This window comes from Pithys albifrons, chromosome 3, assembly GCF_047495875.1.
Source record: "Pithys albifrons albifrons isolate INPA30051 chromosome 3, PitAlb_v1, whole genome shotgun sequence".
Taxonomy (NCBI): domain Eukaryota; kingdom Metazoa; phylum Chordata; class Aves; order Passeriformes; family Thamnophilidae; genus Pithys; species Pithys albifrons.
The window spans coordinates 101,372,064-101,399,893 of NC_092460.1; the positions used below are offsets into that span (position 1 = coordinate 101,372,064).

The 27,830-nt window shown below is 69.8% G+C and overlaps 2 protein-coding genes across 5 annotated transcripts; both read right to left on the reverse strand.

Annotated features, from left to right (window-relative positions):
* Positions 1-6,010: 6,010 nt before the first annotated feature.
* LOC139669599 (proline-rich transmembrane protein 4-like) lies at positions 6,011-8,222 on the reverse strand. The gene is made up of 4 exons (XM_071550097.1): positions 8,157-8,222; positions 7,958-8,087; positions 7,783-7,875; positions 6,011-7,120 (listed from the first exon to the last, which is right to left on the reverse strand). Exons 1-4 carry the CDS (start codon positions 8,220-8,222, stop codon positions 6,108-6,110), a joined length of 1,302 nt encoding a protein of 433 aa, XP_071406198.1. The 3' UTR covers positions 6,011-6,107.
* Positions 8,223-12,824: 4,602 nt separating this feature from the next.
* Positions 12,825-27,452, reverse strand: LOC139670738 (inosine-5'-monophosphate dehydrogenase 1-like). Of its 4 annotated transcripts, none has more exons than XM_071552917.1 (16): positions 27,328-27,452; positions 24,214-24,309; positions 23,150-23,198; positions 22,646-22,747; positions 22,225-22,299; positions 21,207-21,413; positions 20,181-20,268; positions 19,621-19,820; positions 19,051-19,141; positions 18,516-18,611; positions 17,306-17,449; positions 15,512-15,656; positions 15,295-15,438; positions 15,134-15,217; positions 13,706-13,749; positions 12,825-13,423 (listed from the first exon to the last, which is right to left on the reverse strand). In XM_071552917.1, the coding sequence occupies exons 1-16, from the start codon at positions 27,387-27,389 to the stop codon at positions 13,323-13,325; spliced, it is 1,728 nt and encodes a 575-aa protein (XP_071409018.1). In that variant the 5' UTR covers positions 27,390-27,452; the 3' UTR covers positions 12,825-13,322. The 4 variants fall into 4 exon arrangements, with proteins under 4 accessions (XP_071409018.1, XP_071409019.1, XP_071409021.1 ...); XM_071552918.1 differs by having other exon boundaries at positions 13,733-13,749; positions 27,328-27,451; XM_071552920.1 differs by lacking the exon at positions 27,328-27,452 and adding an exon at positions 25,762-25,823 and having other exon boundaries at positions 13,733-13,749.
* Positions 27,453-27,830: the final 378 nt, after the last annotated feature.

The following is a 27,830-nucleotide window of genomic DNA, read 5'->3' on the forward strand; positions in this document are numbered from 1 at the left end:
GAGCGTTGGGGTCCCTGTGAATGTTGGGGGTCTCTGGGATCCCTGTGAGTGTTGGGGGTTCCTGAGGGTGTTGGGGGTCCTTGTGGATGTTGGGGGTCTCCTGGGGGTCCCTGAGGGTGTTGGGTGTCCTTGTGGATGTTGGGGGTCCCCTGGGGGGTCCCTGAGGGTGTTGGGGGTCCCCTGGGGGGGTCCCTGAGGGTGTTGGGGGTCCTTGTGGATGTTGGGGGTCCCCTGGGGGGTCCCTGAGGGTGTTGGGGGTCCTTGTGGATGTTGGGGGTCCCCTGGGGGGTCCCTGTGGGTGTTGGGGGTCCCTGGGGGTCCCTGAGGGTGTTGGGGGTCCTTGTGGATGTTGGGGGTCCCCTGGGGGGTCCCTGAGGGTGTTGGGGGTCCCCTGGGGGTCCCTGAGGGTGTTGGGGGTCCCTGTGGGTGTTGGGGGTCCCTGGGGGTCCCTGAGGGTGTTGGGGTCCCCTGGGGGGTCCCTGAGGGTGTTGGGGGTCTCCTGGGGGGTCCCTGAGGGTGTTGGGGGTCCCTGGGGGTCCCTGAGGGTGTTGGGGGTCCCCGGGGTTCCCTGAGGGTGTTGGGGGTCCCCTGGGGGTCCCTGAGGGTGTTGGGGGTCCTTGTGGATGTTGGGGGTCCCCTGGGGGGTCCCTGTGGGTGTTGAGGGTCCCCGGGGTTCCCTGTGGGTGTTGGGGCTCCCTGGGGGTCCCTGTGGGTGTTGGGGGTCCTGGGGGTCCCTGAGGGTGTTGGGGGTCCCCGGGGTTCCCTGAGGGTGTTGGGGGGTCCCCGGGGTTCCCTGTGGGTGTTGGGGGTCCCCGGGGGTCCCTCTCCCCTCACCTGGAAGCTCAGGTTGCGCAGGATGAGCCGAGCCTTGCGGGAGGGGGGACGGGGCTTCTTCGGCCGAGGGGGGTCCGGGGGGGGCTCCCCCTCCTCCTTGTCCTTGTCCTTGTCCCCGTCCCCGCCCTGCCCCCCCCGCGGCCCCCGACCCCCCTGGGGCGCGGCCGGGCCGGGGTCACCCCCAGGGGCCGCCCCCCCAGCTCGGGGGGCTCCCGCAGTGCCCGCGCGGCGTCCTCGGACAGCGAGAACGTCACGTACCCGAACCCGCGGCACTTCGGGGAGCCTGGGGGGGCACGGGGGGCGGTGAGGGGCTGACCCCCCAACCTCCCCACGGACCGGCCCCCACAGCCCCCCCAAACCCACCAGAACCCCCAAAACCAGCCCCAACCCCTGAGACCCCAACGGGGGAGGCTGCTGAGACCCTCCATCCTGCCCCCTCAAATTCCTGCCTCCCCCAGATCCCGGTCCCAGCTCCCTCCAGCCCCCCAAACCCCACCGGCAGCCCCCCGGACCCCTTAACACCCCCCCAGATCCCGGTCCCAGCCCCCCCAAACCCCACCGGCAGCCCCCCGGACCCCTTAACACCCCCCAGATCCCGGTCCCAGCCCCCCCAAACCCCACCGGCAGCCCCCCCAGACCCCTTTACCCCCTCAAATCCCGGTCCCAGCCCCCTCCAGCCCCCCAAACCCCACCGGCAGCCCCCCCAGACCCCTTTACCCCCCCCAGATCCCGGTCCCAGCTCCCTCCAGCCCCCCAAACCCCACCGGCAGCCCCCCCGGACCCCTTAACACCCCCAGATCCCGGTCCCCAGCCCCCCCCAAACCCCACCGGCAGCCCCCCCAGACCCCTTAACACCCCCCCCAAATCCCGGTCCCAGTCCCCTCAGTTCCCCTCAAGCCCACGCCCGCGCCCTCCTGGCCCTCCCAGACGACCCTCCTACCCCCCCTCAGATTCCCCCATCCCATTCCCACTCCCATTCCCAGCCCCCCTTCCAGGCATCAGCCCCCCTGGAACCCTCTCCCAGCCACCTCCACCGCCTATCACCCCCTCCCCGGGCCCCCCCCCGGGCGCCCTTGAGGCGGACCCTTCTCTGTGACCACGAAGCAGCGGCGGAGCGGCCCAAGCCCCCCGAAGAGCCGCTCCAGGAGCTCGGCGGAGGCGTTCGGAGGGAGGCCCCGCACCAGCACCGTGCGCGCCCTGGGCGCCGCCATCTTGGCACGGCTGGTGCGGGGAGCGAGGCCAGAGCGGCCCCGGGGCGGGGGCGGGGCCAGAGCGCCCCTGGCGGCAAGAGGGGGAACTGCAGCGCTGGAGGACCCGGGGAGGGGCGCACGTGGGGGACGGGACGGGGGTCAGGGGGGATCGAGGGTCCCTCCCACCCTGCCAGGGGAAAGGGAAGGGGGTTGGAGAGCCCATGATGGGGGGTCAGGGGGGCTCGAGGGGTCCCTCCCACCCTGCGGGGGGAAAGGGCCATGATGGGGGCACAGAGGGAAATTGGGGGTCCCAGCTGGGTGTGCTAAGTGCGTATCAGGGGGCTTGGGGGTCCCACATCAGGAGCCTGGGGGTTCATGGGGGGCTTAGGGGGGCCATAGCCCATCCGGAGGCGCTCAAGAGGGTTTGAGGGGTCCCATATGAGGGACTTGGGAGTTCATTTGGGTTCGGGGGGATCCTATCCTGCGGGGGACAAAGGGGGTAAGGGGTTTGGTGGTCCCATGATGGGGGGATCAGAGGGTACTGGGTGCCCCATCCCGAACGGGGGGCGTCAGGGGGGGTCGGGACGGCCCATACCCCACCCTGGGGAGGGTCAGAGAGAATCGGGGGGACTTAGGGGTGCCCATATCCCATCGCGGGGCGGGGGGGTGTGGGAGGGCTTGGGGGTCCCATGTCAGCGGGCTGGGGGTTCGTGGGAGATCAGGGGGTCCCACCCTGCAGGTGGGTGGTTCAGGGGATCCCATCTGGGGAATCGGGGGGTTGGGGGTCCCGGCTCAGGGATGGGGCCTTTCGGGGGTCCATCCACGAGGGCCGAGGGGGGTCACACACAACCTTCGCACGTGGCACTTTATTGGGTACACGGGGGAGGAACTGGGGGCCCTGGGGGGGCCGTGGGACATATTGGGGGGCCCCAGGTTGTCACCAGCATTTGGGGGACTCAGAAATTGGGGGGAGAAATTCATTACCCGTATTGGGGGGTCTCAGGGACTGAGGGGGCGCCTGGGGGGGGCACCGGGGGGCATCCCCAGATTGGCACCAGCACTTGGGGGGTGAAGAACATGGGGGGCAGTTTGTTACCCGTATTTGGGGGGTCTCAGGGACTTGTGGGATGGCTGGGGGGGGTCCCCAGATTGTCATCAGCACTTGGGGGGTTCAGGGACTTGAGGTCCCCAGATTGGCACCTGTACTTGGGGGGCTCAGGGACTTGGGGGTGTCCCCATATTCCCACCCCTATTTGGGTGACTCGGGGACTTGGGGGGCAGCTGGGGGGGTCCCAGATTGGCACCAGTGCCTGGGGGGCTCAAGAACGTGGGAGGACCCAGTTTGTTACCCGTATTTTGGGGTCTTCAGGACACGAGGGGAGGTTGGGGGAGACCCCAGGTCATTGTCAGCACTTGGAGGTCTCAAGAATATGGGGGAGGGCAGGTTGTCACCTACATTTGGGGGTCTCGGGGACCTGGGATGGTCCTCAGCTTGGCACCAGCACTTGAGGGGTCTCAGATACTTCAGGGAGGTCCCCAGATTGTCACCTGTACTTGGGGGGCAGCTGGGAGTCCCCATGTTGCCAACAGCACGTGGGGTCTCAATGACTTGGGGGGTCCCAACATTGTCACCCATATTTGGGGGGTCTCCAGATTGTCACCAGCGCTTGAGAGTCTCAAGGACAGGGGGACACTCAGGTTGTCACCCCTGCTTGGGGGTCTGAGGTAACTGGAGGGCAGTTTGTCACCCGTATCTTGGGGGCTGAGAGACCTCGGGGGTTCCCAGATTGTCACCCCTATTTGGGGGTCTTGGGGACTTGGGGAGCGGCTGGGGGGGTCTCCGGATTGTCACCAGCACTTGGGGGTCTCCGGGACATGATGGGGGGTCTGGTTGTCATCAGCACTTGTGGGTCTCGAGGGCGTGAGGGGGCCCACACTGTCACCCCTATTTGGGGGTCTCAGGTACTTTGGGGGGCAGTTTGTCTCCCGTGTTTGGGGGTCTCACGAACTTGGGAGGATTCCCAGATTGGTACCAGCACTCGGGGGTCTCAAAGACATGGGAGGAGCAGCTTGTTACCCGTATTTGGGGGTCTTGGGGACCTGGGGGGACACCTTGAGGGTCCCCAGATTGTCATCAGCACTCGGGGGTCTCAGGAATTTGGGGGTCCTGAGGTTGTCACACTTATTTGGGGGTCTCAGGGACTTGGGGGCGGCTGGGAGGACCTGGAGGTCCTTGGGCGGGGGGGCTGCACGGGGGTCTCTCCTCGGCCCCCCCGGGAAGTGCTGCTGCCCCACACCCTACAGGTCTATGGTGTCACTGCCGGGGCTGCGGCTGTCGCCGTCCCCGGGGGCTCAGAGACCCCCCCGCCAGGGGTCTTGGCAGCGGGGGGGTCCCGGGGGGTCCCCTCGGCCCCACTCTGGGAGGGTCGCAGGGGAGGGGGCGCTGCCCCAGGGGGTCCCCCCTGGGGGGTGCTGGGGGTCGGCGGGGAAGGGGCATCCCCGGCCCCCCCAGGGGCCCCACCCTGGGCACCCCCTCGCGCCCCCGGGGACCCCGCGGAGGGGCCCCCGCAGGAGGCGGTGCGGGACAGGGCGGGGGGGCGGGGGGCAGTGGGGGGACCCCGTGTGCCAGGACCCCTCGTGCCGGGGGTGTCAGGTGTGCCAGCAGTGCCAGGAGCCCTCGTGCCGGCTGTGCCAGCTGTGCCAGCTGTGCTGGGATCTGCTGAGCCAGAGGTACCAAGGGTGCCAGGCCCCTGTGTCCCGGGTTTGCCAGGACCATGTGTGCCAGCTGTGCCAGCTGTGCTGGCTGTGCCGGCTGTGCCAGCCGTGCTGGGATCTGCGGTACCAGGGGTGCCTGGGGTGCCAGGACCCTGTGTTCCCGCTGTGCTGGTGGTGCTCGTGGTGCCTGGTACCTGTGTCCCAGGTGTCCCAGGTGTCCCAGGTGTCCCAGGTGTACCAGGTGTCCCAGCGGTGCCGGCGGTGACAGTTCCTGGTGTCGCAGTTGTGCCAGGGGGGCTGAGCTTCGTGCCACTGACTGTGCCAGGTATGCTGGGTGTGCCAGGTGTGCCAACTGTGTTGGCTGTGCCAGGTATACCAGCTTTACCAGCTGTGCCAAGTGTGCCAGCTTTAGCAACTGTGTCAGCTGTGCCAGGTGTGCCGGCTGTGCTGGCTGTGCCAGGGGTAGCAGGTGTGCCAGGTGTGCCAGGTGTACCGGCTGTGCCGGCTGTGCCAGGTGTGCCGGCTGTGCCAGGGGTAGCAGCTGTGCCGGGTGTACCAGGTGTGCCAGCTGTGCCGGGTGTACCAGCTGTGCCAGGTGTGCCAGCTGTGCCGGGTGTACCAGCTGTGCCGGCTGTGCCAGCTGTGCCAGGGGTAGCAGCTGTGCCGGGTGTACCAGGTGTGCCGGCTGTGCCGGCTGTGCCAGCTGTGCCAGCTGTGCCGGCTGTGCCAGGTGTGCCAGCTGTGCCGGCTGTGCCGGCTGCGCCAGGTGTACCAGGTGTGCCGGCTGTGCCGGCTGTGCCAGCTGTGCCAGCTGTGCCGGCTGTGCCGGCTGTGCCAGGTGTGCCAGCTGTGCCGGGTGTACTGGCTGTGCCAGGAGTGTCACCCCCCTCGGTGCCGGCGCCGCCAGTCCCAGCCGTTCCAGCTGTGGTGATTCCCGGTGTTCCGGCTGTGGTGATTCCCGGTGTTCCAGCTGTGGTGATTCCCGGTGTTCCAGCTGTGGTGATTCCCGGTGTTCCGGCTGTGGTGATTCCCGGTGTTGTGGCCGTGCCAATCCCAGTTACCCCAGTTGTACCCGTGCCCTGGGTTGTGCCGACCCCCGGTAAGGCCGTTGTGCTGGTGCTGCTGTTCCCAGTATTCCCGGTGTTCCCGGTGCTGCCGGCGGCGCTGATGACGCTGATCCCGGTGTTCCCAGCGCTCCCAGTGTTCCCAGTGCTGGCGGTGATGCCGATTCCGTTGCTCTTGGCCTTCCCAGCGCTCCCATTGCCCCTGGTCACACCGATGACGGTACTCCCGGTGCCCCCGATCCCGCCGTTCCCGATGCGGAACATTCCCGGGGCTCCCAAGGCCTCGTCGATGGAGCGGCGCAGGTCAATGGGCGAGGGGGGTCGGTACCCGGCCGTGGGGTCCGCATCGCCCTCGAGGGGGGACTCGGGGGGTCCTCCCGCCTCCTCTCCGCCCCTCCCGCCGCCCTCGGGGGGCTCCGGGGGGGCTCCGGGGGCTCCGCGGCGGTTCGAGGGGGCCACGAGTGCCAAGGCCGCCAGCGCGCCCCCCATGGCGACCTCGGCCAGGCGACCCCCGAGCTGGAGCCCCCACCAGACCCAGGGCCCCGGAGGGGGGGGACACCCCCCACCCCCAGACCTGCAGCGCCCCGAAGAGCTGCAGCCCCGCGCTGAGCGCGGCCCCCACCGCGCCCACCGCCCGCGGGACCCCCGCCCGCGCCCCCCCGCGCTTCCCGCGCCCGCCCCCGCAGCGCCGCAGCCCCCCCAGCGCCCCCAGCCCCAGCGCGGCCGCCAGAGCCACGAACAGCGCCCGCGGCAGCAGCAGCAGCGCCGGCGGCCCCCCCAGAGCCCCCACGGCGCCCACCGCCCCCAGCGCCCCCCCCAGGTGCAGCACGGCCAGGACCCCCAGCACGGCCGTGGCCCCGCCGGGGGGGGCGAGCGCCAGCCCCCAGCCCAGGCACGGGAAGGGCAGCTCGAAGAGGAGCCGCGAGGCGAGGGGCGGCAGCAGCCCCCGCTCCTCGTAGGGGTCGAAGAACAGGGGGAAGGCGCGGGCGACCCCCGACACCGTCAGCAGCGCCCCCAGCAGCCGCGCCAGGGCGGGCCGGCGCCCCCCCAGCAGCACCAGCACGCCCAGTAAGCCCAGTAAGGTGAAGGCGGCCCCCGCCCCGTAGACGTGGCCCCCCCAGGCCGCGCCCCAGAGCGCGATGGCCTCGGGCCAGGGGGTGCCCAGGGGGATGAAGTGGGGGGGCCAGGAGAAGGGGGGAGCGGGGGGGCCTTGGGAGTCCGGGCCCCCCGAGCCGCAGGCGGATCCGGGGGTGCAGGCGGAGGCGGCGGCGGGGGGCGGCGCGGCCCCCCGGGAGGGCTGGCGGCCCCGGGGGGGCGCTGCGGGAGAGGGGGTCAGGGCTGGGGGGCTCCCACATCCCGGGGATGCCCCGAACCCCCATTACACCCCCAAGTCACCCGGACACACAGGCACCCCCAAATCCCGCACTAAGGATTTTGGGGGTGGTAGGACCCCCCAAACCCTCTGGACCCCCTTAGCTCCCGGATCGCCCACCCACTCAGCTTCCCTCCAAGTCACAGCCCCCTCCCACATTCACACAGACCCACCCTCACCCCACAGGCTCCCCCCGCCCCCCAGGACTCCCCACCCCCCCAGACCTCCCCAAAAGCCCCAGGATGCCCCATTTCCCCAGGAATCCCCAAACCTCAGGAGCCCCCATAGTCCAGGACTCCTCCAACCCCTGGACATCCCCAAACCCCAGGGCGCCCCCAACACACTCCCCCCAAACCTCAGGATCCCCCCAAATCTCACTATGCCCCCATTCCCCCCTAACCCCAGGACCCCCCATTTCCCCAGGCCGCCCCCAAGCCCCGGCCTCCCCCCTTGTCCTAAACCCCCTTCTTGACCTGAAGCTCCCAAACCTTCAAACCTCATGACCCTCCCATTCCTCCAGATCTCCCCCAAACCTCCAGGGCCCCCCGAAGTCCCGGGCACCCCGATCCCCCCAAACCCTCTGTCCCCCCCATTCCTCCCCTCTCACCTGGCTCAGCACCACTCCCGGTGTCCTCCAGCTCCAGGGACTCGTTGGCCCCCTCGGGGCCGATCTTGGGGGTCACCGTGGGAAACAAGAACCCTGGGGAAGGGGCACAGAGATGTCTGGGGGTCCCTCATATTTGGGGGGGTCCCGGGGGGCCCTGCCCGGTGCGGGCACTCACCGGCGGCGCTGAGTCTCCCTGCCAGCTCCGAGAGGCCGGGCAGAAACCGGGGGGCTCCGGGGGGGACCCCCCAGGAGGCTGGTGGGGCGCACGGCCCCCCCTCGGCCCCCCGCGGGGGGGTCCAGCCCCGCTGTCAGGTCGATGGCGATGTCCAGCTCCAGCTGCTTGTCCCGGGGACGCCCCGGCGCGGGGGTCGTACCCCCCCGGGAAGGGGGTCTCCCCCAGCCCCCCACTTCCTCCAGGGTGGTCGCGGAGCCCTGCTCATCGCCGGGCTCAGGCGGGGTGGGGGGCGCGGGGGTCCGGAGGGGGGCCGGGGTCTTGGGGGCGCCCGGGGCCGTGGGGGGGCGGGGCCCCCCCTGACTTCGCACCTTGATCTTGAAGTTGAGGCCGAGGTTGAGGGAGAGGACGGGGGAGTCGCTGTGGGGCGCGGGGGGGTCCCGGGGGAGTCCCGGGGGGGCTGCTGGGGGGCGGGGGGGCGGTGGCGGGGGGGGCCAGGCAGAGCAGGGCCAACAGCAGACGGGGGGCGGCCCCCCCCGCCACGGGGGACCTCGGGGACATCGGGGTGGCAGGAGCAGCTGCAAAGAGGGGCGAGGTGTCACCCCCCCACCCCCACGGCACCCCAGAGACCCCCCAGAACCACCTCCCCGGCACTCCCAGCCCAATAGCCCCCTCTGGCGCCCCATAGCTCTCCCCCGCACCCCATAGGCCTCCCCAGCACCCCATAGCCCCCCTCGGCACCCCATAGCTCCCCTCGGCACCCCACAGATTTCCCTCGCACCCCATAGCCCCCCTCCCCCCCCCCAGCACCCCATAGCCCCTCTCGGCCCCCCCGGCACGGACAGCCCAGAGCCCTCCTCTGACACCCCCAGCCCCAGGAGCACTCGGGGGGCACACAGGAGCACCGGGGGGCATCATGTGAACCTGGGGAAAACAGAAGCACCGAGAGGGGGCAGGAGCACCTGGGGGGACGTGAGAACCCTGGGGCGAGTCAGGAGCAACCCGAGGACGGGAGCACCTGGGGACAGGAGCACCGGGGTGGGGGGGACAGGAGAAGCCCGGGGGGACACAAGAGCATGTGAGGACAGGAGCACTTGGCAGGGGAGGGAACAGGAGCACCCCAAGGGGCGACAGCAGCACCGCGGGGGAGGACAGGAGCACCCCGAGGTGGTGGCGAGCACCCCAAGGGGAGACAGCAGCCCCCCGAGTTTGGGACAGGAGCGCCTAGCGAGGACTGGAGCACTCTAAGGGGACACAGGAGCACCTGGGGGACACAGGGGCCCCCCGAGGAGGGGACAGGAGCACCTGGGACGGCAGGACCACACGCGGACACAGAAGCCCCCCATGAAGGGGACAGGAGCAGCCCGGGTCCCGCGGTGGCACACGGGGACGGGGGGCACACGGGGCCGCCCCCCCCGCGGCCGCAGCGGGGGCGTGCGGAGGTGTCCCCTCCCCCGGAGCCCCCCCGCCCGCGCCAGGTCCCTAATCGGGGTGACAGAGGCTGTCGCCGCGGGGTGACACCGCGCCCATCAGGGCGGCGGCGGCGCGGGGACGACGGATGCGATGTGACACGCGGGGACCAGCCGCCCCCTCTCAGAACGCTCCCGCACCCAACGCCCCTCAGACCCGCCACACCTCCCACACCCGACACCCTCCCGGGACGCCGCGTCCCCCAAACCCGACACCCAGCCGGAATCTGTCACATCCCCCGGACCTGCCGCCCCCAGCGTTCGACACCCCCGCACCTGCCACCCCTCGGACGTGCCACCCCCCGCACGGGACATTCCTGGCACCCCCAGGAACCCGATGTGTCCCCCCGGTAATTGTCGCCCCCCACCCGACACCCCCGCCTTGGGATGCCCCACCACGTCCCCACGCCACGACCCTGCCGGTGCCTCCCGGGGGTCACACGCACACACGCCCCGCACTCGCACACCTGCCCACCCCCCGTGTGCCCACGCGTGTGGCACTGACACGGCCGGGCACGGGCCCAGCGCAGGCTTACACACCCTTTGCACACCCCCTGCACCTCCCCCGCACACCCCCTTACACACACCCCCTGCACACACCCACCTGTGCACCCCCAGCCGCGCACGCCCCCCTTGCACACCCGCGCACATCCATCTGTGCACATCCCCCTTTACACACACCCCCCCGCGCCCCGCACCCGCCCCTCGCACACCCCCCCGACCCCGCACCCGCCCCTCGCACACCCCCCGACCCCGCACCCGCCCCCTCGCACACCCCCCGACCCCGCACCCGCCCCTCGCACACCCCCCGACCCCGCACCTGCCCCTTGCACACCCCCGACCCCGCACCCGCCCCTTGCACACCCCCCGACCCCGCACCTGCCCCTTGCACACCCCCGACCCCGCACCCGCCCCTTGCACACCCCCCGACCCCGCACCTGCCCCTTGCACACCCCCCGACCCCGCACCCGCCCCTTGCACACCCCCCGACCCCGCACCTGCCCCTTGCACACCCCCCGACCCCGCACCTGCCCCTTGCACACCCCCCGACCCCGCACCCGCCCCTTGCACACCTCCCGACCCCGCACCTGCCCCACACGGGACATGCCGACCCCCCGCACACCTGTGCACTGCCCGCCGCACACACCTGTGTGCACACCCCCCCCTGCGCCCCCCCTGCCCGAGCCCACCCCCCTCGCACCCCCCCGTGCCCCCCCTGCCCGAGCCCACCCCCCTCGCACCCCCCCGTGCCCGCCCCCGCCCCGCACTCACCCCCGCACACGCCCTTACGCGCCCCCACGCCCACGGCTGACCCTGCAGCCCCCCCTTTGCACACCCACGTGCCCCCCCCACGCCCCCCGTGCCCCCCCAGCCGTGCCGACCCCCCCTTTGCACACCCCCCGTGCCCACCCCCCCCTTTCCGCGCGTGGGTGCGCGCGCACGTGTGTCCGCGCGTGACGGCGCGTGTGAGCGCGTGTGCGGGGACAGCGCGTGCGGGGGTGTCACCGGGGGGGTCTAATCATGGGGGGCCTGTGCGGGGACACCCCCAAACCGCGGCACCCCCAAATCCCGGCTCACCATCCCCGCAGGCGACCGCGGCCCCCGGGACCCCGCACCCCCCGCCGGGACCGCAACGCCCCCCGCCCCCGGCACCCCTCGCCCCCCGAAACTCGCCCTCCTGGCACCCCTCAGCCACCCCCCCCGCGCCCCCAAACCCGGCTCAGCACCCCCGAGGCAGCCGCGACCTCGCACCCCCGGGTACCCCAACCCCGGCAGCCCCCGCACCGCCCAACCCCCGCACCCCGAAACCCCCCGCACCCCCAACCCCGGCTCAGCAGCACCCCCCGGCCTCCCCCCCAGGCAGCGGGGCCCCGATGTCCCCGCACGGCCGGTACCCCAACCCCGGGCACCCCCGCGCCCCCCCAAACCCTCCCCCCGCCCCCCCCCCCCCCCCGCACCCACCGGGCTCGGCGGCGGCTCCAGCCCCGGCCCGGCCCCGGCGGCGGCAGCGGCGGGAGGGGCGGGCCGAGCCCCCCCCCACTCCTCCTCCTCCTCCTCCCTCCTCCTCCTCGCCCTCCCACCCCCCGGGCCCCCCCGAGCGCCCCCGCCCCGCGGGCACCGGGACCCGGCGGGGCCGCTCGGCGCGGCTGGAGCGGGGAGGGATGGGGGGCACCTTTGGCGGCGGTCTCAGGTTTTGGGAGGTTCCCCCATTTGGGGGGGTGTCCCACAGTTGAGGGGGTTCCCATACTTAGGGGGTCCCACATTCCGAGGGGATCCCATGTTTGGGGGGTCCCACACTTGGGGGTTTTCCTACATGGGGGGGGATGTCCCACGTTTGGGAGGGGGTCTCACATTTGGGGGTGCCCCATATTTTGGGGCGGTCCTCGACTGGGGAGGGGAGTTCCACATTTGGAGAGGGGAATATCCTGCATTTGGGAGGTGTCCCAAATCTGGGGGGGTCGCACATTTGAGTGGGGTCCCACACTTGGGGAGGGATGAGCCACACCTTAGGGGGGGTCCCATATTTTGGGATCTCCTACACTGGGGGATGTCTCCTACTTTGGGGGTCCCACATTTGGGGGGGGGGGGGTGTCTCACTTCTGGGGCGGTGTCACATTTGGGGTCCCATACGTGGGAGGGTCCCACATCTGGGGGGAGGGGGGGCTGCATTTGGGGGTCCCACCTGCCCCCCGCTGGTGCTACCCCCTTGCCTGGCACAGCTGCTGCCACCCCAGCCCTGGCGTCACCCACAGAGGGGGGAACACGGGGGGGACTCTGGGGGAGCAAACCCGTGCCCAGATGTGCAGTCCCCGCCAGGGTGTGCCCAGGGTGACAGGGCTGTCCCCAGGCCGTGCCAGGGTCTGCCGTGTGTGACAGGCGTGTGCCACCCTGTGCCACAAGTGTGTGCCAACCCCTGACACATGTGCACGTGTGCCACCCCGTGCTATGTGTGTGCCACCCTGTGTCACGACATGTGGCCCCCGTGCCACGTGTGCCCTCCGCTTCCCGTGCCACTGACAGGGACAGGACCAGTGACAGGGACAGGGACAGGACCAGGGACAGGGACAGGACCAGGGATAGGGACAGGGACAGGGACAGGGATAGGGACAGGGACAGGGACAGGGACAGGACCAGGGACAGGGACAGGGACAGGGACAGGGACAGGGACAGGGACAGGGACAGGGACAGGGACAGGACCAGGGACAGGGACAGGACCAGGGATAGGGGCAGGGACAGGGGCAGGGACAGGGGCAGGGACAGGGACAGGGACAGGGACATGGCAAGGGCCATGGCCAGGGTCAAGGGGCAGGCAGGGACAGGAGGTCCGGCATAGGGCCCGGGCCGGGGCCAGGACCGGGACCGGGACCAGGACCAGGACCAGGGCCAGGCCAAGAGGAGGCTCTGATGCTCCGTGACTTTATTCACCCCTGGATCCGGTGAGTCCGGGGTCCCCCCACTCCGGGGGGGCCACAGGCCTTTGTGGGGTCTCCGGGGTGCTGGGGCTCCGCCTGGTGCTCGGGGGTCCCCCCCCATCCCCGCTCAAGGGGACAGGGGGACACCTCCCCCAGCTCTGTTGTGCGGGGAGGGTCGGGGGGGTCCCCACAGGGGTTGTGGGGTCCCTGCACCCCCATTTCTGGGGGGTTCTGGGGTCCCTGCACCCCGAATTCCAGAGAGGTTTAGAGGCTCCCCACAGCCCCGTGGTGCCCCGGGAGGTTCTGGGGGTATCTGCACCCCCATTTCCGAGAGCCTGGGGGGTCTCCGCACCCCCTGAGGTGCCCCGGGGGGTTTGGGGGTTCCCCACACTCCCAGTTCTGGGAGGGTTTGTGGGGTCTCCCCACACCCCTGTGCTCAGGGGTGGTTGGGGGTCTGTCCCCCATTTCAGGGGTCCCAGTGCAGCGTTAGCAGCGACGGTGTCGGGGGGCCGGGGGGGTCCCCGCGGGCTCTGGGTGGGGGGCGCTGGCCCGGGGGGGCCCCTCCTCAGGAAAGCCGCCTCTCGTCACTGGGGGGGCACAGGAGGGTCAGAGGGGGAGGAACCCCCAAACCCCACCTGGGGGAGCCCCCAAACCTCGCCGGGGGGGGTGGGACCCCCAAATCCCACTGGGGGGGGAGGGAACACCCACCTGTGGGACTCCCAAACCCTCCTGCCCCACCCCTGTCCTGGCACCACATCAGATCCTGGCTGGGAGATTGGGGGTGCCCACCCGACCTCCTGTTCCACCCGGGAGGAGCTAAAGGGGGGGTGGGTGTGTCCCCCCCGCCCCAGGAGTCCCCTCAAACCCACCTGGCAGGGGGGCAGGCGGGTACTTACATGGCAGAACCGTAAAGCTGCGGCGTGGGGGGAGAGAGGGGGGGTTATGGGGGGCACCTCTGACACCCCCTGGCACAGGTACCCCCACCCCGACCACACCTGGCACAAGTACAACCCCCTAACGACCCCCAGCACAGGGTACCCCCCACCTGACACAGGTACTGCCCCAAGTTCCCTGGCACAGGTACCCCCATCTCGAACCCCAGCCTGGCACAGGTGCCCTCCCTGACCCCTCCCGTGTGTGGGGACCCACCCCTGCCCCCCAACCTGGCACTGGGGTCACCAGTCCCCACCCAACCCCCCTGTCCCCCCTGACCCCGTGATGGACCCACTGCCCCCAGCCCCAGACTCTGACTGGGCTGGCATTCACCAGCCAATCAGCGCCCTGCTCACCCCATGTCCAGCCAATCAGTGCCCTGGCCTACCAACCAGCTGACCAATCACAGCCAACAAGCACTTCAACCAGTCAATCAGCACCCTGGCCCAATCACCACCCAACCAATCAGTGACCTAGTCAGCTGAGCAGACAACCAATCAACCAGCAGGCACCTCAACCTACTGACCAATCACAGCCAACCTCCATCTTGGCCAACCAATCGGAGCCCATGACTGACCTGCACAACTGACAATCAGCACCTCAGCCAGCCAATCACAGCCCAGCAACACCTCGATGACCCAATCACAGCCCAGCAGCACCTCGATGACCCAATCACAGCCCAGCAGCACCTCGATGACCCAATCACAGCCCAGCAGCACCTCGATCAGCCAATCACAGCCCAGCAGCACCACGATCAGCCAATCACAGCTCAGCAGCACCACAATCAGCCAATCACAGCTGCTTCCCAGTCGGCCAACCATCGATGGGCCAAAAGAAGCCCCTCCCCTTGTACAAACCCCGCCCCCACAGTGGGGTAACTGGGTGTCCCCCAAACTGGGGTAACTGGGTGCCACCCATACCCCTGAACTGGTGCCTTCTTCACCCTCCAGCCCCGCCAGCTCCCACCAACACTCAGCACCCCAAAATCCCTCCAGGGCCCCCAACTGTCCCCAATGCCCCCAAATCCCCCCAGCTCTCCCGAAGTGCCCCCAGAACCCCCAGACATCCCCAGCTCCCCCCAGTCCACTCCAGTACTCCCAACCCAGCTCATAACCCCTGGTACCCCCCAAACCCCCAACACCTTCAGCCTCCCCCAACCCCCCAGCACCTTCAAAATCCCCCAAACCACCCTCAGCTCCCCTCAAGCCCCCACAGACCCCCGAAAATCCCCCAAGCCCTCCCTAGTCCCCTAAAACCATCCCCAGCTCCTCCAAACCAACCCCCAGCCCCCAAAACCTCCCCCAAACCCCCCTCAGCCCCCCCAGCTCTCCCCCAGCCCCCCGAGCCCCCCGTGCCCCACTCACGAGTGCAGCCCGTGCACCCCCCCCTCGATCTGCGCCGCCAACGTCCTGCGCTCGAACTTCAGCTCCCCCGCGTACATCATGGACCTGCGGGCGGGGGGGTCGGTGTGGGGCTGGGGACCCCCCCATGGCCCCTCCTGCCCCCCCAGGCCCCCCGGCCCCACCTGAGCACCGAGAGGCTCCGCGCCCCCAGGTCCTGGCAGCCGTGCTGGAGCCCGGCCAGCAGGTACGGCACGAACTTGTGGATGGAGCCCTTGTCCTGCACCGAGCCCGACACGCCCTGCGCCACCTTCACCGGGTCCCCTTCGCTGCAGGGGGGTCACACCGCGGCTGGGGGGCGGCTGGGGGACAGGCCCCGCCCCCCGGCCCCGCCCCGGGTACCTGAAGTAGCGTTTCTGGCTGCCAGGACCCTGCTCCATGGCATCCAGGGACCCCATGCCCCGGTACTGCTTCAGCCGCACCCCCTCCGAGAAGAAGAACTCGCCCGGGGCCTCCGTGGTGGCCGCCAGCAGAGACCCCATCATCACTGGGGGGGCAGCCCGTCAGGGACCCCCACCAGGACTATGGGGGGGTGGGTGGCGTGAACCGCCCACCTGGATGGACAGGAGGGTGTGGGACCATCACCAGGATGGGCTGGGGGCTGTGGGACCATCACCAGGATGGATGGGCTGGGGGTGTGGGACCATCACCAGGGTGGGCTGGGGGCTGTGGGACCATCACCAGGATGGATGGGCTGGGGGTGTGGGACCATCACCAGGATGGGCTGGGGGGTGTGGGACCATCACCAGGGTGGGCTGGGGGGTGTGGGACCATCACCAGGGTGGGCTGGGGGGTGTGGGACCATCACCAGGGTGGGCTGGGGGGTGTGGGACCATCACCAGGGTGGGCTGGGGGTGTGGGACCATCACCAGGGTGGGCTGGGGGTGTGGGACCATCACCAGGGTGGGCTGGGGGCTGTGGGACCATCACCAGGGTGGGCTGGGGGGTGTGGGACCATCACCAGGGTGGGCTGGGGGGTGTGGGACCATCACCAGGGTGGGCTGGGGGGGTGTGGGACCATCACCAGGGTGGGCTGGGGGGTGTGGGACCATCACCAGGGTGGGCTGGGGGGTGTGGGACCATCACCAGGGTGGGCTGGGGGGTGTGGGACCATCACCAGGGTGGGCTGGGGGGTGTGGGACCATCACCAGGATGGATGGGCTGGAGGTATGGGACCATCACCAGGGTGGGCTGGGGGCTGTGGGACCATCACCAGGGTGGGCTGGGGGGTGTGGGACCATCACCAGGGTGGGCTGGGGGGTGTGGGACCATCACCAGGGTGGGCTGGGGGGTGTGGGACCATCACCACGATGGGCTGGGGGTGTGGGACCATCACCAGGATGGGCTGGGGGGTGTGGGACCATCACCAGGATGGGCTGGGGGGTGTGGGACCATCACCAGGGTGGGCTGGGGGTGTGGGACCATCACCAGGGTGGGCTGGGGGTGTGGGACCATAACCAGGATGGGTGGGCTGGGGGTGTGGGACCATCACCAGAGTGGGCTGGGGGTGTGGGACCATCACCAGGATGGGCTGGGGGTGTGGGACCATCACCAGGATGGGCTGGGGGGTGTGGGACCATCACCAGGGTGGGCTGGGGGGTGTGGGACCATCACCAGGGTGGGCTGGGGGTGTGGGACCATCACCAGGGTGGGCTGGGGGTGTGGGACCATCACCAGGGTGGGCTGGGGGTGTGGGACCATCACCAGGATGGACAGGAGGGGGTGGTACCATCACTATGAAGGGCTGGAGGTATGGGACCATCACCAGGATGGATGGGCTGGGGGGTGTGGGACCATCACCAGGATGGATGGGCTGGGGGGTGTGGGACCATCACCAGGGTGGGCTGGGGGGTGTGGGACCATCACCAGGATGGGCTGGGGGGTGTGGGACCATCACCAGGATGGACAGGAGAGGGTGGTACCATCACTATGAAGGGCTGGGGGCCATGGGACTGTCACCAGGATGGGCTGGGGAATGTCACATGTCCATGGGAGGCACCAGACAGACTGGTGGGTATGGGACCCCCAGGGTGGGACCTCCACCAAAATGGGCTGGTGCCCAGGAAACCCCCTCAGGATCCCCCCCTGGGTGCCAGGTGCCCCCCAGGTGCTCGGTGCCCCCCTGTGCCCCCTCACCAGTGGAGGCCCCCAGTGCCAGGGCCTTGACAGCGTGCCCGGGGCTGCGGATGCCGCCGTCGGCGATAACCGGGACACCGAAGCGTCGCGCGTACTCGGCCACACGGTACACGGCCGTGGCCTGGGCACGGCCACACGCCAGCACTGAGGGGACAGTGGGGACAGGGACACTGTCAGGGGGACAGGGGGCATGGCCACACACCAGCACTGAGGGGACAGTGGGGACAGGGACACTGTCAGGGGGACAGGGGGCACGGCCACACACCAGCACTGAGGGGACAGGGACACTGTCAGGGGGACAGGAGGCATGGCCACACACCAGCACTGAGGGGACAGTGGGGACAGGGACACTGTCACGGGGACAGGGGACATGGTCACACACCCACACTGAGGGGACAGTGGGGACAGGGACACTGTCAGGGGGACAGGGGGCACGGCCACACACCAGCACTGAGGGGACAGTGGGGACAGGGACACTGTCAGGGGGACAGGAGGCATGGCCACACACCAGCACTGAGGGGACAGTGGGGACAGGGACACTGTCAGGGGGACAGGGGACACGGCCACACACCCACACTGAGGGGACAGTGGGGACAGGGACACTGTCAGGGGGACAGGGGGCACGGCCACACACCAGCACTGAGGGGACAGGGACACTGTCAGGGGGACAGGAGGCATGGCCACACACCAGCACTGAGGGGACAGTGGGGACAGGGACACTGTCAGGGGGACAGGGACAGAGACAGGAACAGCATCAGGGGACAGGGACACCAGGGACATGGCCATGGGCTGGGCATGGCCACACACCAGCACTGGGGACAGGGACACAGTCAGGGGGTCAGAGGGAACAGCGGGACCAGGGTCATGGACACAGTAGAAAGGACAAGGACAGCAGTGGCAGAGACACTGCAGGGGAGCCTGGAGCATGCCGGGGGTCCCTGTGTCATGTTGGGGGTCAGGGGTGCCCTGTGCCACCCCAGGGATCTGGGAGTTCCCAGGGTGCCACAGTGCTGGGGGTCCAGGCGTTCTGGGGGTGTCGGGGTTGGGGGTCCCAGTGCTATGCAGGGGCTGTGGGGGGTCTGGGGTTCCCGGGGTGTGGGGAGTCAGGGGGTCCTGGGGGGTTTGGGGATCCAAGGATCAAGGGGGGACCAGGGGGAGGGTCAGAGTGCTCCGGGGGGGCTGTGGGGGGTCCCAGGGCAGTGCCACCCACCTTCCTGGGTGATGCAGATGGAGCCGCTGCCCATCCCCACCCGCAGCGCGTCCACCCCGGCGTCGATCAGGTTCTTGGCCTGGGCTGCCGTCACCACTGGGGGGACCCCAAAAATGGCACCCCAACCCCTGCCCCAGCCCCCAAATCCTGCCTCACCACTGTGGAAAGGCACCCCAAATCCTGCCCCACCACTGCAGGGACACCTCAAAATGGTACTCCTAAAAAGGAACCCCAGCACTGCCCCAGGGCCCCCCAAATCCTGTCCCACCACGGGGGTCTCCAAATCCCACCCCACCCTCCCCAAATCTGCCTCAGGGCACCCCGAATCCTGCCCCCCATTTCCCCCACACCCATTTTGGGGTGCCCCCGTTTCCCCCCCTCACCATTGCCCCCCATGACCTGCAGCCCAGGGTGTCCCCACCCTCCGTTTTGGGGTCCCTCTGTTTTGGGGTCTCACTGTTGTCCACAACCTGCAACTTGGGGTGCCCTCCCTGTGCCCCCCCCATTTTGGGGTTCCCCCGTTTTGGAGTCTCACCATTGCCCCCCACGACCTGCAGCTCAGGGTACTTGGCTTTGATGTAGTGGATCATGCTGAGCTGGTACTGGGAGTTCCCCTGCGATGAATCCTGGGGGGACCCAGAGTTGGGGTCCAGGGGAGGCCCAGGAAGGGGGGCAGGTTTTGGGGTGCAGGACAAGGGGGGAAATGGGGAGCAGTTGGTTGGGGTGCAGTGAGCAGAGGGGGACCCACTCGCAGGGTGGGGGGAGCCCCAGCCATCCCACACGGTTCAGGGGTGCCCCCTCCCCAAAACCCCCAGCGCCCTCAGTACCCCTCATTTTCAGGGGGCCCTCCCACACCCACCAGCACCACCAGGGCAGTCCTTGTCTGCACCAGCAGCTCCATCCCCATCACTCCATCTCCACCCCCTCTGTCCCTCCCTGATTTTTGGGGTCCACCAGTTCTTGGGGTTCCCCCACAGCCACCAACACAACAAGGTTGTCCCCCGTCTGCACCAGTAGGCCCCTCCCTGTCCCCATCCTGATCCCTCCAGCACCCCTGGCTTTAGGGTCCCCCATTTCCAGGCCCCCGTTTTTGGGGTGCACCCACCAGCACCACGAGGTCGGCCCCCGCCTGCACCAGTAGGTCCAGCCGGTACTTGTCGTCCTCGCGGGTCCCGATGGCGGCGCCGACCCGGAGCTGCTTCCGCTCGTCCTTGGAGGCCGCCGGGTGCTCCCGGTTCTTCTTCAGGTCCGTGCGGGCCATGAGGGCCACGAGCTCGTCCCGGCTGTTCACAATGGGCAGCTTCCCTGGGGGACACAGGGACATCGTGGGGTCAGGGCACAGCCCGGGCTGGGGGGCACGGCAAGGGCCCAGGGACAGGGAGGGGACCCCAAGGGTGGGGCAATGGTGGCCACCAGCTCATCCTGGCTGGGCACCATCGGCAGCTCCCCTCAGGACACAGCAGGGGACAGAGCGGGGACAGGGTCACCCGGGATGGACGTGGGGACACGGAGGGAACTCCGGGGATGGGGATGGAGAAAAATGGAGGTGACCCCAAGGGACAGGGAGACACAGCGGTGACCCAAGCGATGGGGACAGGGTGTTGCAGAGGTGGGCCCAGGGAGGGTGACAGGTGTCCTGGGGAGGGTGACAGGTGCCTCCCTCACCCTTCTTGCTGCGCTGCAGGATCTCATTGGCCTCTTTGAGGGTGACACCGGCCGGGGCCACCACCAGGTCCCTGCGCTTGGTCATCACCTGGGGACACAGGGATCTGCACATCACTGGCACTGTCACAGGTACGAGCACTGGTACCAGCACTAGTACTGTCACTGTCACCCACACCAGCACTGGCACCAGCACTGTCACTGTCACCAGCACTGACACCGACACTGTCACCGGCACCGCCACCAGTACTGTCATTATCTGTCACTGGCACTGTCATTTTCATTGCTGCTGTCATGGTGACTAGTACTGTCACTGTCACAGACACTGTCACCTGTACCAGCACCATCACCAGCAGTGTCATTGTCACTGGCGCCATCACTGGCACGGGCACTGGCACCAGCACCAGGGGACGTGGGGCCACTGCAGGCAGTGCCTCTATCCCACATCCCACCATTCTCCATCCCTGCCTCATATCCCACTCCCTGCCCCATATCCCACTCCCTGCCTCATATCCCACTCCCTGCCCCATATCCCACTCCCTGCCCCATATCCCACTCCCTGCCCCATATCCCACTCCCTGTCCCACATCCCACCATTCTCCATCCCTGCCCCATATCCCATTCCCTGCCCCATATCCCACTCCCTGCCCCATATCCCATTCCCTGTCCCACATCCCACCATTCTCCATCCCTGCCCCATAACCCATTCCCTGCCCCATATCCCACTCCCTGCCCCACATCCCACCATTCTCCATCCCTGCCCCATATCCCATTCCCTGCCCCATATCCCACTCCCTGCCCCATATCCCACTCTCTGTCCCCCATCCCACCATCCTCCATCCCTGCCCCATATCCCATTCCCTGCCCCATATCCCACTCCCTGTCCCCCATCCCACCATCTTCCATCCCTGCCCCACATCCCATCATCCTCTGACCCTCCCCATCCCACCCCTCCATGTCTGCCCCACATCCCACATTGCTGTCCCAACGCCCCACACCCCCTGTGCCACCCCCACGCCCCCCACCCACCTCAGCCAGGGGGGTGCCCCTGTCGTGCTCCCGCAGGAAGTCGATGTCTCGGGAGGTGACGATGCCCTCGAGCCGCCCCCCCAGGCGCCCCGAGTGGGTGACGGGGACCCCCGAGAAGCCGAGCCGGGCCTTGGCGTCCCACACGTCCCCCACAGTGTGCGCTGGGCTCATCACCAGCGGCTCCGTGATGAACCCCTGCTCGAACCGCTGCGGGCACGGGGGAAACCGGGGCGGTCACTGGGGGGCCACAGAGCCAGGGGGACACCGGGGGGGACTCCCAGGGACAGGGGGACATGGGGGGGGGTCCCCAGAGACAGGGGGACATGGGGGGCCACAGGGCCAGGGGGACACCGGGGAGGACTCCAAGGGACAGGGGGACATGGGGGGCCACAGGGCCAGGGGGACACCAGGGGGGACTCCCAGGGACAGGGGGACATGGGGGGGGGGAATCCCCAGAGACAGGGGGACATGGGGGGCCACAGGGACAGGGGGACACCGGGGGGGACTCCCAGGGACAGGGGGACACGGAGGGGGGATCCCCAGAGACAGGGGGACACCAGGGGGGACTCCCAGGGACAGGGGGACACGGAAGGGGGGATCCCCAGAGACAGGGGGACATGGGGGGCCACAGGGACAGGAGGCCATGGGAGGCCATAAGGACAGGGGGACATGGGGGGGGGGCATAGGCATGGGGGACACGGAGGGGACCCTCAGGGACAGAGGGACACCAGGGGGGACTCCCAGGGACAGGAGGCCACGGGGGGGGGGACCTCCAGGGACAGCGGGACATGGAGGGCTACAGGGACTGGGGGACACGGGGGGGGACCCCCAGGGACAGGAGGCCACGAGGGGCCATAGGGAGAGGGGGACACGGGGGGCACCCCAAGGATGGGGGCGGTGACAGTCACCAGCTCATCATTGCTGGTCACTGCTGGCAGCTTCCCTGGGGGGCAGGGACATGGGGAAGGCGGGGGGCCCCTGGTGGGGGGTTCACAGGGCAGAGGACCCCCCACCTTACCTTCACCTTCCGCACCTCGCTGGCCTGGAACTCGGGGGTGCAGTTGTGGTGGATGATGCCGATGCCACCATTCAGCTGGCGGGGGCCACCGGAGGGGCAGGGTGGGTAAAGGGGGGCACGGGGGGGCAGTAGGTTCCTGACCCCCCACTGGGTGAGCAACCCTCCCACGTTCCCCCCGTTTGCACTTGCACCCCTCCAACCACCTCGGGGTTTGCTCCCCCAGCTCCCTGAGTGCCCCCTCTGGTGCCCCCTCCACGTCTGCCCCCAGCCCAGTCCCCACAAGTGCCCCACCAACGCCCTGAATGCCCCCTCAGTGCCCCCCACCCAAGTTGCCCCTACCCTCATGGGTGCCCCCCAACCTCCATGGGTGCCCCCAGAGATGCCCCCCCTCTCGGTGTCCCCCCGTGCCCCCCGCGCTCACGGCCATGGCGATGGCCATGTCCCCCTCCGTGACTGTGTCCATGGGGGATGACACCAGCGGGGTCTTCAGGGTGATGGTTCTGGTCAGCGCCGACGTCAGGTCCTGGTGGGGGGCACCCCTAAAATCCTGATCCCCCCTCAGGGGCAGGAGGGCCCCCCATGAACCCCCTGAGGAATGACAAGGCCCCCCAGCCCTTCCGTGTTTCCCCCAAAACACAAGGACCCCATACCCCTGACCACCCCTCAAGGGCTGGGGGGCTCCTCTAACACCCTGGCACCCCAGAACTTCCTGGGATCTCCACATGGGCATCCCCCACACCCAAAATCACTGGAGAGGGCACAGAGGAGGTGACAGGGTCACCATGGGGGGCAGAAGGGTGACCAAGGGGGTCCTGGCCCGGTGTTGGGGCACAGGAGGATCACCCGGGGGGTTCTGAGCAGGGTGGGGGGGCCCACAGGGGTATCCTGGGGTGGGGCCCAGGGGGTCCTGGGCAGGGTCACTCACCACCTCCTCGGCCGTGAAGTCGATGTAACCAGGGAGGATGAGGAAGTCACTGCGGAGGTGAACGAAAGCCTGGGACCCCCATGGCCCCCAAACTGACCCAGACCCCCCAGGAGCCCCCAGGGGGTCCAGGACCCTTGGAGGGGCACACAAGTTCGGGGGTCAGAGGGTTGTCAGGGAGGTCTGGGGGTTCCTAAGAGGTTTGGGAGGGGGTTGTTAGAGGGGGAATTGGAGAGTTCTGGGGGTGCCTGGGGATTCTGGATGGGGCTCCAAAGGGGCCGGGGGTCCCCAGGGAGAATCCCAGGGGTTGCCTGGGGGGGAGTTGTGGGGCCTTCTCTGGAGAGGTCTGGGTGTGCCTGGGGGTGTTGGGGCATTCCTGGGGGAGCTCAGGTGGACTCAGGGAGATGTCTGGGGGTGCCACAGTGGGGCTGGGGGTGCCAGGTTGTGGCCAGGGGGGTCAGAGTGTGCCTGGGGGGGTCAGAGTGTGCCTAGGGGGGGGTCAGAGTGTGCCTGGGGGGGGGGGTCGGGGTGTGCCTGGGGGGGGTCGGGGTGTGCCTGGGGAGGGGGTCGGGGTGTGCCTGGGGGGGGGTCGGGGTGTGCCTGGGGGGGGGGGGGCAGGGTGTGCCTGGGGGGGGGGGGGTCAGGGTGTGCCTGGGGGGGGGGGGGGTCAGGGTGTGCCTGGGGGGGGGGGGGGGTCAGGGTGTGCCTGGGGGGGGGGGGGGTCAGGGTGTGCCTGGGAAGGGTCAGGGTGTGCCTGGGGGGGGGTCGGGGTGTGCCGGTGGGGGGTCAGGGTGTGCCTGGGGGGGGTCGGGGTGTGCCGGTGGGGGGTCAGGGTGTGCCAGGGGGGGGCAGGGAGCAGGGTGTGCCTGGGGGGGGGTCGGGGTGTGCCGGTGGGGGGTCAGGGTGTGCCAGGGGGGGGGCAGGGAGCAGGGTGTGCCTGGGAAGGGTTAGGGTGTGCCTGGGGGGGGTCGGGGGTGTGCCGGTGGGGGGTCAGGGTGTGCCGGTGGGGGGTCAGGGTGTGCCTGGGGAGGGTCGGGGGCTTTGGGTGGGTTGGGGGTCACCCGCACTTGTAGGTGAGGCCGTCGGCACAGGCGAAGAGCTGCTGGGCCGTGAGTCCATCCTCGGGCACGTACCCCGCCCCGCTGATCAGCTGCTCCGCCATGCTGGGGAGAAGTTGGCACCGGGACCCCCCCAAAGACCCCCGGGACCCCCCACCGGCAAAAGGGACTCTCACCGACTCCTCATTCCCCTGGCACGGCCATGCTGGGGGAGACTGGCACTGGCACTGGGGACCCCGATCCCAACCCAGACCCTCCCGGGGGCCCCCATCCCACCAGGAGCCGCCCCAGGACTAGGACACCCCCCCACTCGTGACTGGAACCCCCTGGGACCCCCAGTGAACCCCCACCCTCTCACCCCAGGACCTCCTCACTGGGGAAGAGACCTCGACCAGCCCCCGCCACTGGGACCTGGACCCCCACCCAGCACTGGGACCCCCCACGTATCTCCCCCGGGCCGGCGGGGCTCGGTGGGCTCCTGGTGCCCGGGGGGTCCCCGAGGGCGGGTCCCGAGGGGTGTCCCGGAGCCGGGGAAGTCCCTGAGGGGTCCCGGGGGGTCCCTCTCTGTGTGGGGGCTCCCGAGGAGGGGGTCCCGGTGCCCAGGGGGTCGCTGTCCCGGGGGGATCCCGGGAATTCCACGCGTTGCGGTTCCCGCAGCGGCCCCGGCGCAGGGCGGGGCGGGGGGAGGGGCCAGCGGATGGTGGGCGTGGCCATGGGCGGGGCCTCCGCGGAGGGGGCGTGGCCTCTGCCAGGACTGGCCGCCGCAGCCCCCCCCCCTCCCAGCCTGCCCAGCGCCTCCCAGTGACCCCCCGGCTCCCACTGGCACCGGCCCCAGCGCTCCCAGTAACCCCCCGGCAGCCCCCGGTAAGCGCCCCCCGCATCCCCCACTGCCCCCCAGTAATCCCCCCACCCCCCCACTGCCCGACATTCCCCAGTAACTGCCAGGACCCCCCCCAATACAGCCCAGTACCCCCCCAACATCCTCCAGTGCTGTCCCTCCACCCCCCAGTAACTCCCCGATACCCCTTCACTGCTCCTCCCTCATGCCCCCGTAGCCGCCCAGTACCCCCCAGTGCTGCCCACCCACTACCCCTCGGCACCCCAGTAACCTCCCAGTAACTCCCCAGTGCTGCCCTCCCAGGCCTCAGGACCCCCGCAGTGCACCTCCGCTTTTGCTCCTGTATCTCCCAGTAACCTCCCAGTACCCCACCGCGCTGCCCCCTCGTTACCCAGTACTGCCCCAGTAACTCCCCGTACCCCCCACTGCTGCCCCTCCATCCCGCTGTAACCACCCAGTACCCCCCAGTGCCCCCCGACACCACCCAGTATCCCCCCATTGCCCCCCGCCTGACGCTCCCCCCGACCCAGTAACGCTCCAGTCCCTCCCAGTGCCCCCCCCGTCCCAGGAACCTCCCAGTGCTCCCCCCACCCCGTCCCAGGAACCTCCCAGTGCCCCCCACTACAGCCTTTCCATCCCCCAGTACCCTCCCAGTGCCTCCCCCCAGTGCCCCCCTCGCCCCAGTCGCCTCCCAGTGCCCCAAGTAACCCCGCCCGTACCTGGGCTCCCCCTCGCCCATGGCGCTGAGCGCCGGAGAGGGCGGGGCTGTGGGCGGGGCGTCCAAACCACGCCCCTGGCCACGCCCCTGGCCACGCCCATCGCCGGCAGCGTTTTGGGCACCCCCGTGGTCGGGGGACCCCTTTTTGGGGAGACACCCTTTATTTGGGGGGTGCCCCGGCTTTGGAGGGAGCTCTGGGCTCGGGGACACCCCCGGATTGGGGGTCCCCTTGTTTGGGGGACACCCCGCGGTCTGAGCGCACACCCAGCTGGGGGGCACCCCTGTTTGGGGGACGCTCCTCTATTTTGGGGGCTGAGGAGGTGCCCCCCTGGGTTCGGGGTACCCCTCTGTTTTGTCCGGCTGTGGGGGTACCCCTTTGTTTTGGGTGTGCCTCTGGCTCTGGGGGCACCCCTAATTTTGGGTGCTCCCCTCTTTGGGACATGCCCTATTTTTGGGGTACGTTCTTCTGTTCCCGGCGTGCACCCCCTTTTTTGGGGTGCTCCCCCTCTATTGTGGGTGCCCCCATTTTTGGGGTGCCCCTCCCTTGTTTTGGGGTGCCCCCCTCTATTTTGGGTGCCTCGACTTTGGGTGCACCTTGTTTTGGGTACCCCCTATTTTGGGTGCCCGCCCCGGGGGCGCACTGGGGACCCCTCAACCCCCCTGAGCTGCCCCCCCGCTGTTTGTGCGGCCGCTTAACGAGCCCCGGGGGATGGAGGCGGCAAAACAGCCACACCTGCACCTGAGTGCACCTGATTACACCTGTCTGAGCCCCTGCCCGCCCCCCGCGGCGGGGGGCACCCCCATACGGACCCCGGGCTGTCGGTGCCAGGCCCTGGCAGAGCGCCCCCCGCAGACAGGGGCGAGCAGGTGCGGGCCGGGGCAGGTGCGCGGCCCCCCCGCCAGGAAAAGCCCCTCAAGGTGACCCCCCCGTGTCCCCAGGTGACCGCCCAGCTCAGAGTGGAAACGGAGCCCCCGGACTCCGCCATGACACTGCCCCCTCCCCAGCACAGCCCCCTCCACGGCACGGACACACCCCACGGACCCCCCAGCACCGACCGACCCCCAGCACTGACCGCCCACCCCGGCAGTGACCCCCCACAGCCCCCCCATAGCAATTCCCGCCCCCCCCCCCAGCACTGACAGACCCCCCACTCCGGCAGTGACCCCCCACAGCCCCCCCATAGCAATTCCCGCCCCCCCCCCAGCACTGACAGACCCCCCACTCCGGCAGTGACCCCCCACAGCCCCCCCATAGCAATTCCCGCCCCCCCCCCAGCACGGACAGACCCCCCACTCCGGCAGTGACCCCCCACAGCCCCCCCATGGCAATTCCCGCCCCCCCCCAGCACTGACAGACCCCCCACTCCGGCAGTGACCCCCCACAGCCCCCCCATGGCAATTCCCGCCCCCCAGCACTGCCCGACCCCCCAGCACTGACCGCCCCCCCCACCCTGGCAATGACCCCCCCACAGCCCCCCCTCGGCAATTCCCGCTCCCCGGCACTGCCCGACCCCCCCTGGCACTGCCCCTTCCCCACGAGTGACCCCTGTGACGCCCCCCCTATTACCTGCCGTCCCCGTGTCCCGCGTGGGCCACCTCGACATCGGGGGGGTCTGGAGGGGCTTCCATGGCGTGGGCAGGGGGTGTCCCGGGGGGTCCCGTGGGTGCCGGGGGGTCCGGCGATGCCGCTGCCGGCGGGACCCGGTGCCGTGGGGCGGGGGGGGGGGGGGCGGTGCCGCCCCCCTCCGCTCCGCCCACCCCGGGGGGGGCTCGGTCCCGACACGGGGGAAACTGAGGCACGTGGGGGGGACGGGCGGGGCCGTCGGGGGAGTGGGGGGAACACGGGGGGCTCGTGTCTGTGTGTTCCCCCCGATTTCCCTGAGCCCCCCTGGGGGCGGCGGAGGGAGGGGGGGTTTGCTCTTCCAGCTCCTCCCAAACCACGGGAGGGACACGCGTGGGGACACGACACGAGGGGGTGGGAGGGGTCGTGGGGGGGTCGAGGCGTGTGCCCCCCCCCCCGGGCCATTTGCAGCCGCGGCAGATGCCGGGGATTAGCGCGGCCGGGATTAA

Bases quoted from the DNA above. Each gene is read 5' to 3' on its own strand.
- LOC139669599 (XM_071550097.1), bottom strand. From the start codon at position 8,222: ATGAGCAGGGCTCCGCGACCACCCTGGAGGAAGTGGGGGGCTGGGGGA. The intron at 7,876-7,957 runs GTGAGTGCCCGC...CCCCTTCCCCAG, and splicing joins AGGGAGACTCAGCGCCGCCG to GGTTCTTGTTTCCCACGGTG. The intron at 7,121-7,782 runs GTGAGAGGGGAG...CCTCTCCCGCAG, and splicing joins CGGGAGTGGTGCTGAGCCAG to CGCCCCCCCGGGGCCGCCAG.
- LOC139670738 (XM_071552917.1), bottom strand. From the start codon at position 27,389: ATGGAAGCCCCTCCAGACCCCCCCGATGTCGAGGTGGCCCACGCGGGA. The intron at 24,310-27,327 runs GTAATAGGGGGG...ACTTCTCCCCAG, and splicing joins GCGGGACACGGGGACGGCAG to CATGGCGGAGCAGCTGATCA. The intron at 19,821-20,180 runs GTGAGGGAGGCA...TGTGTCCCCCAG, and splicing joins CCTGCAGCGCAGCAAGAAGG to GGAAGCTGCCCATTGTGAAC.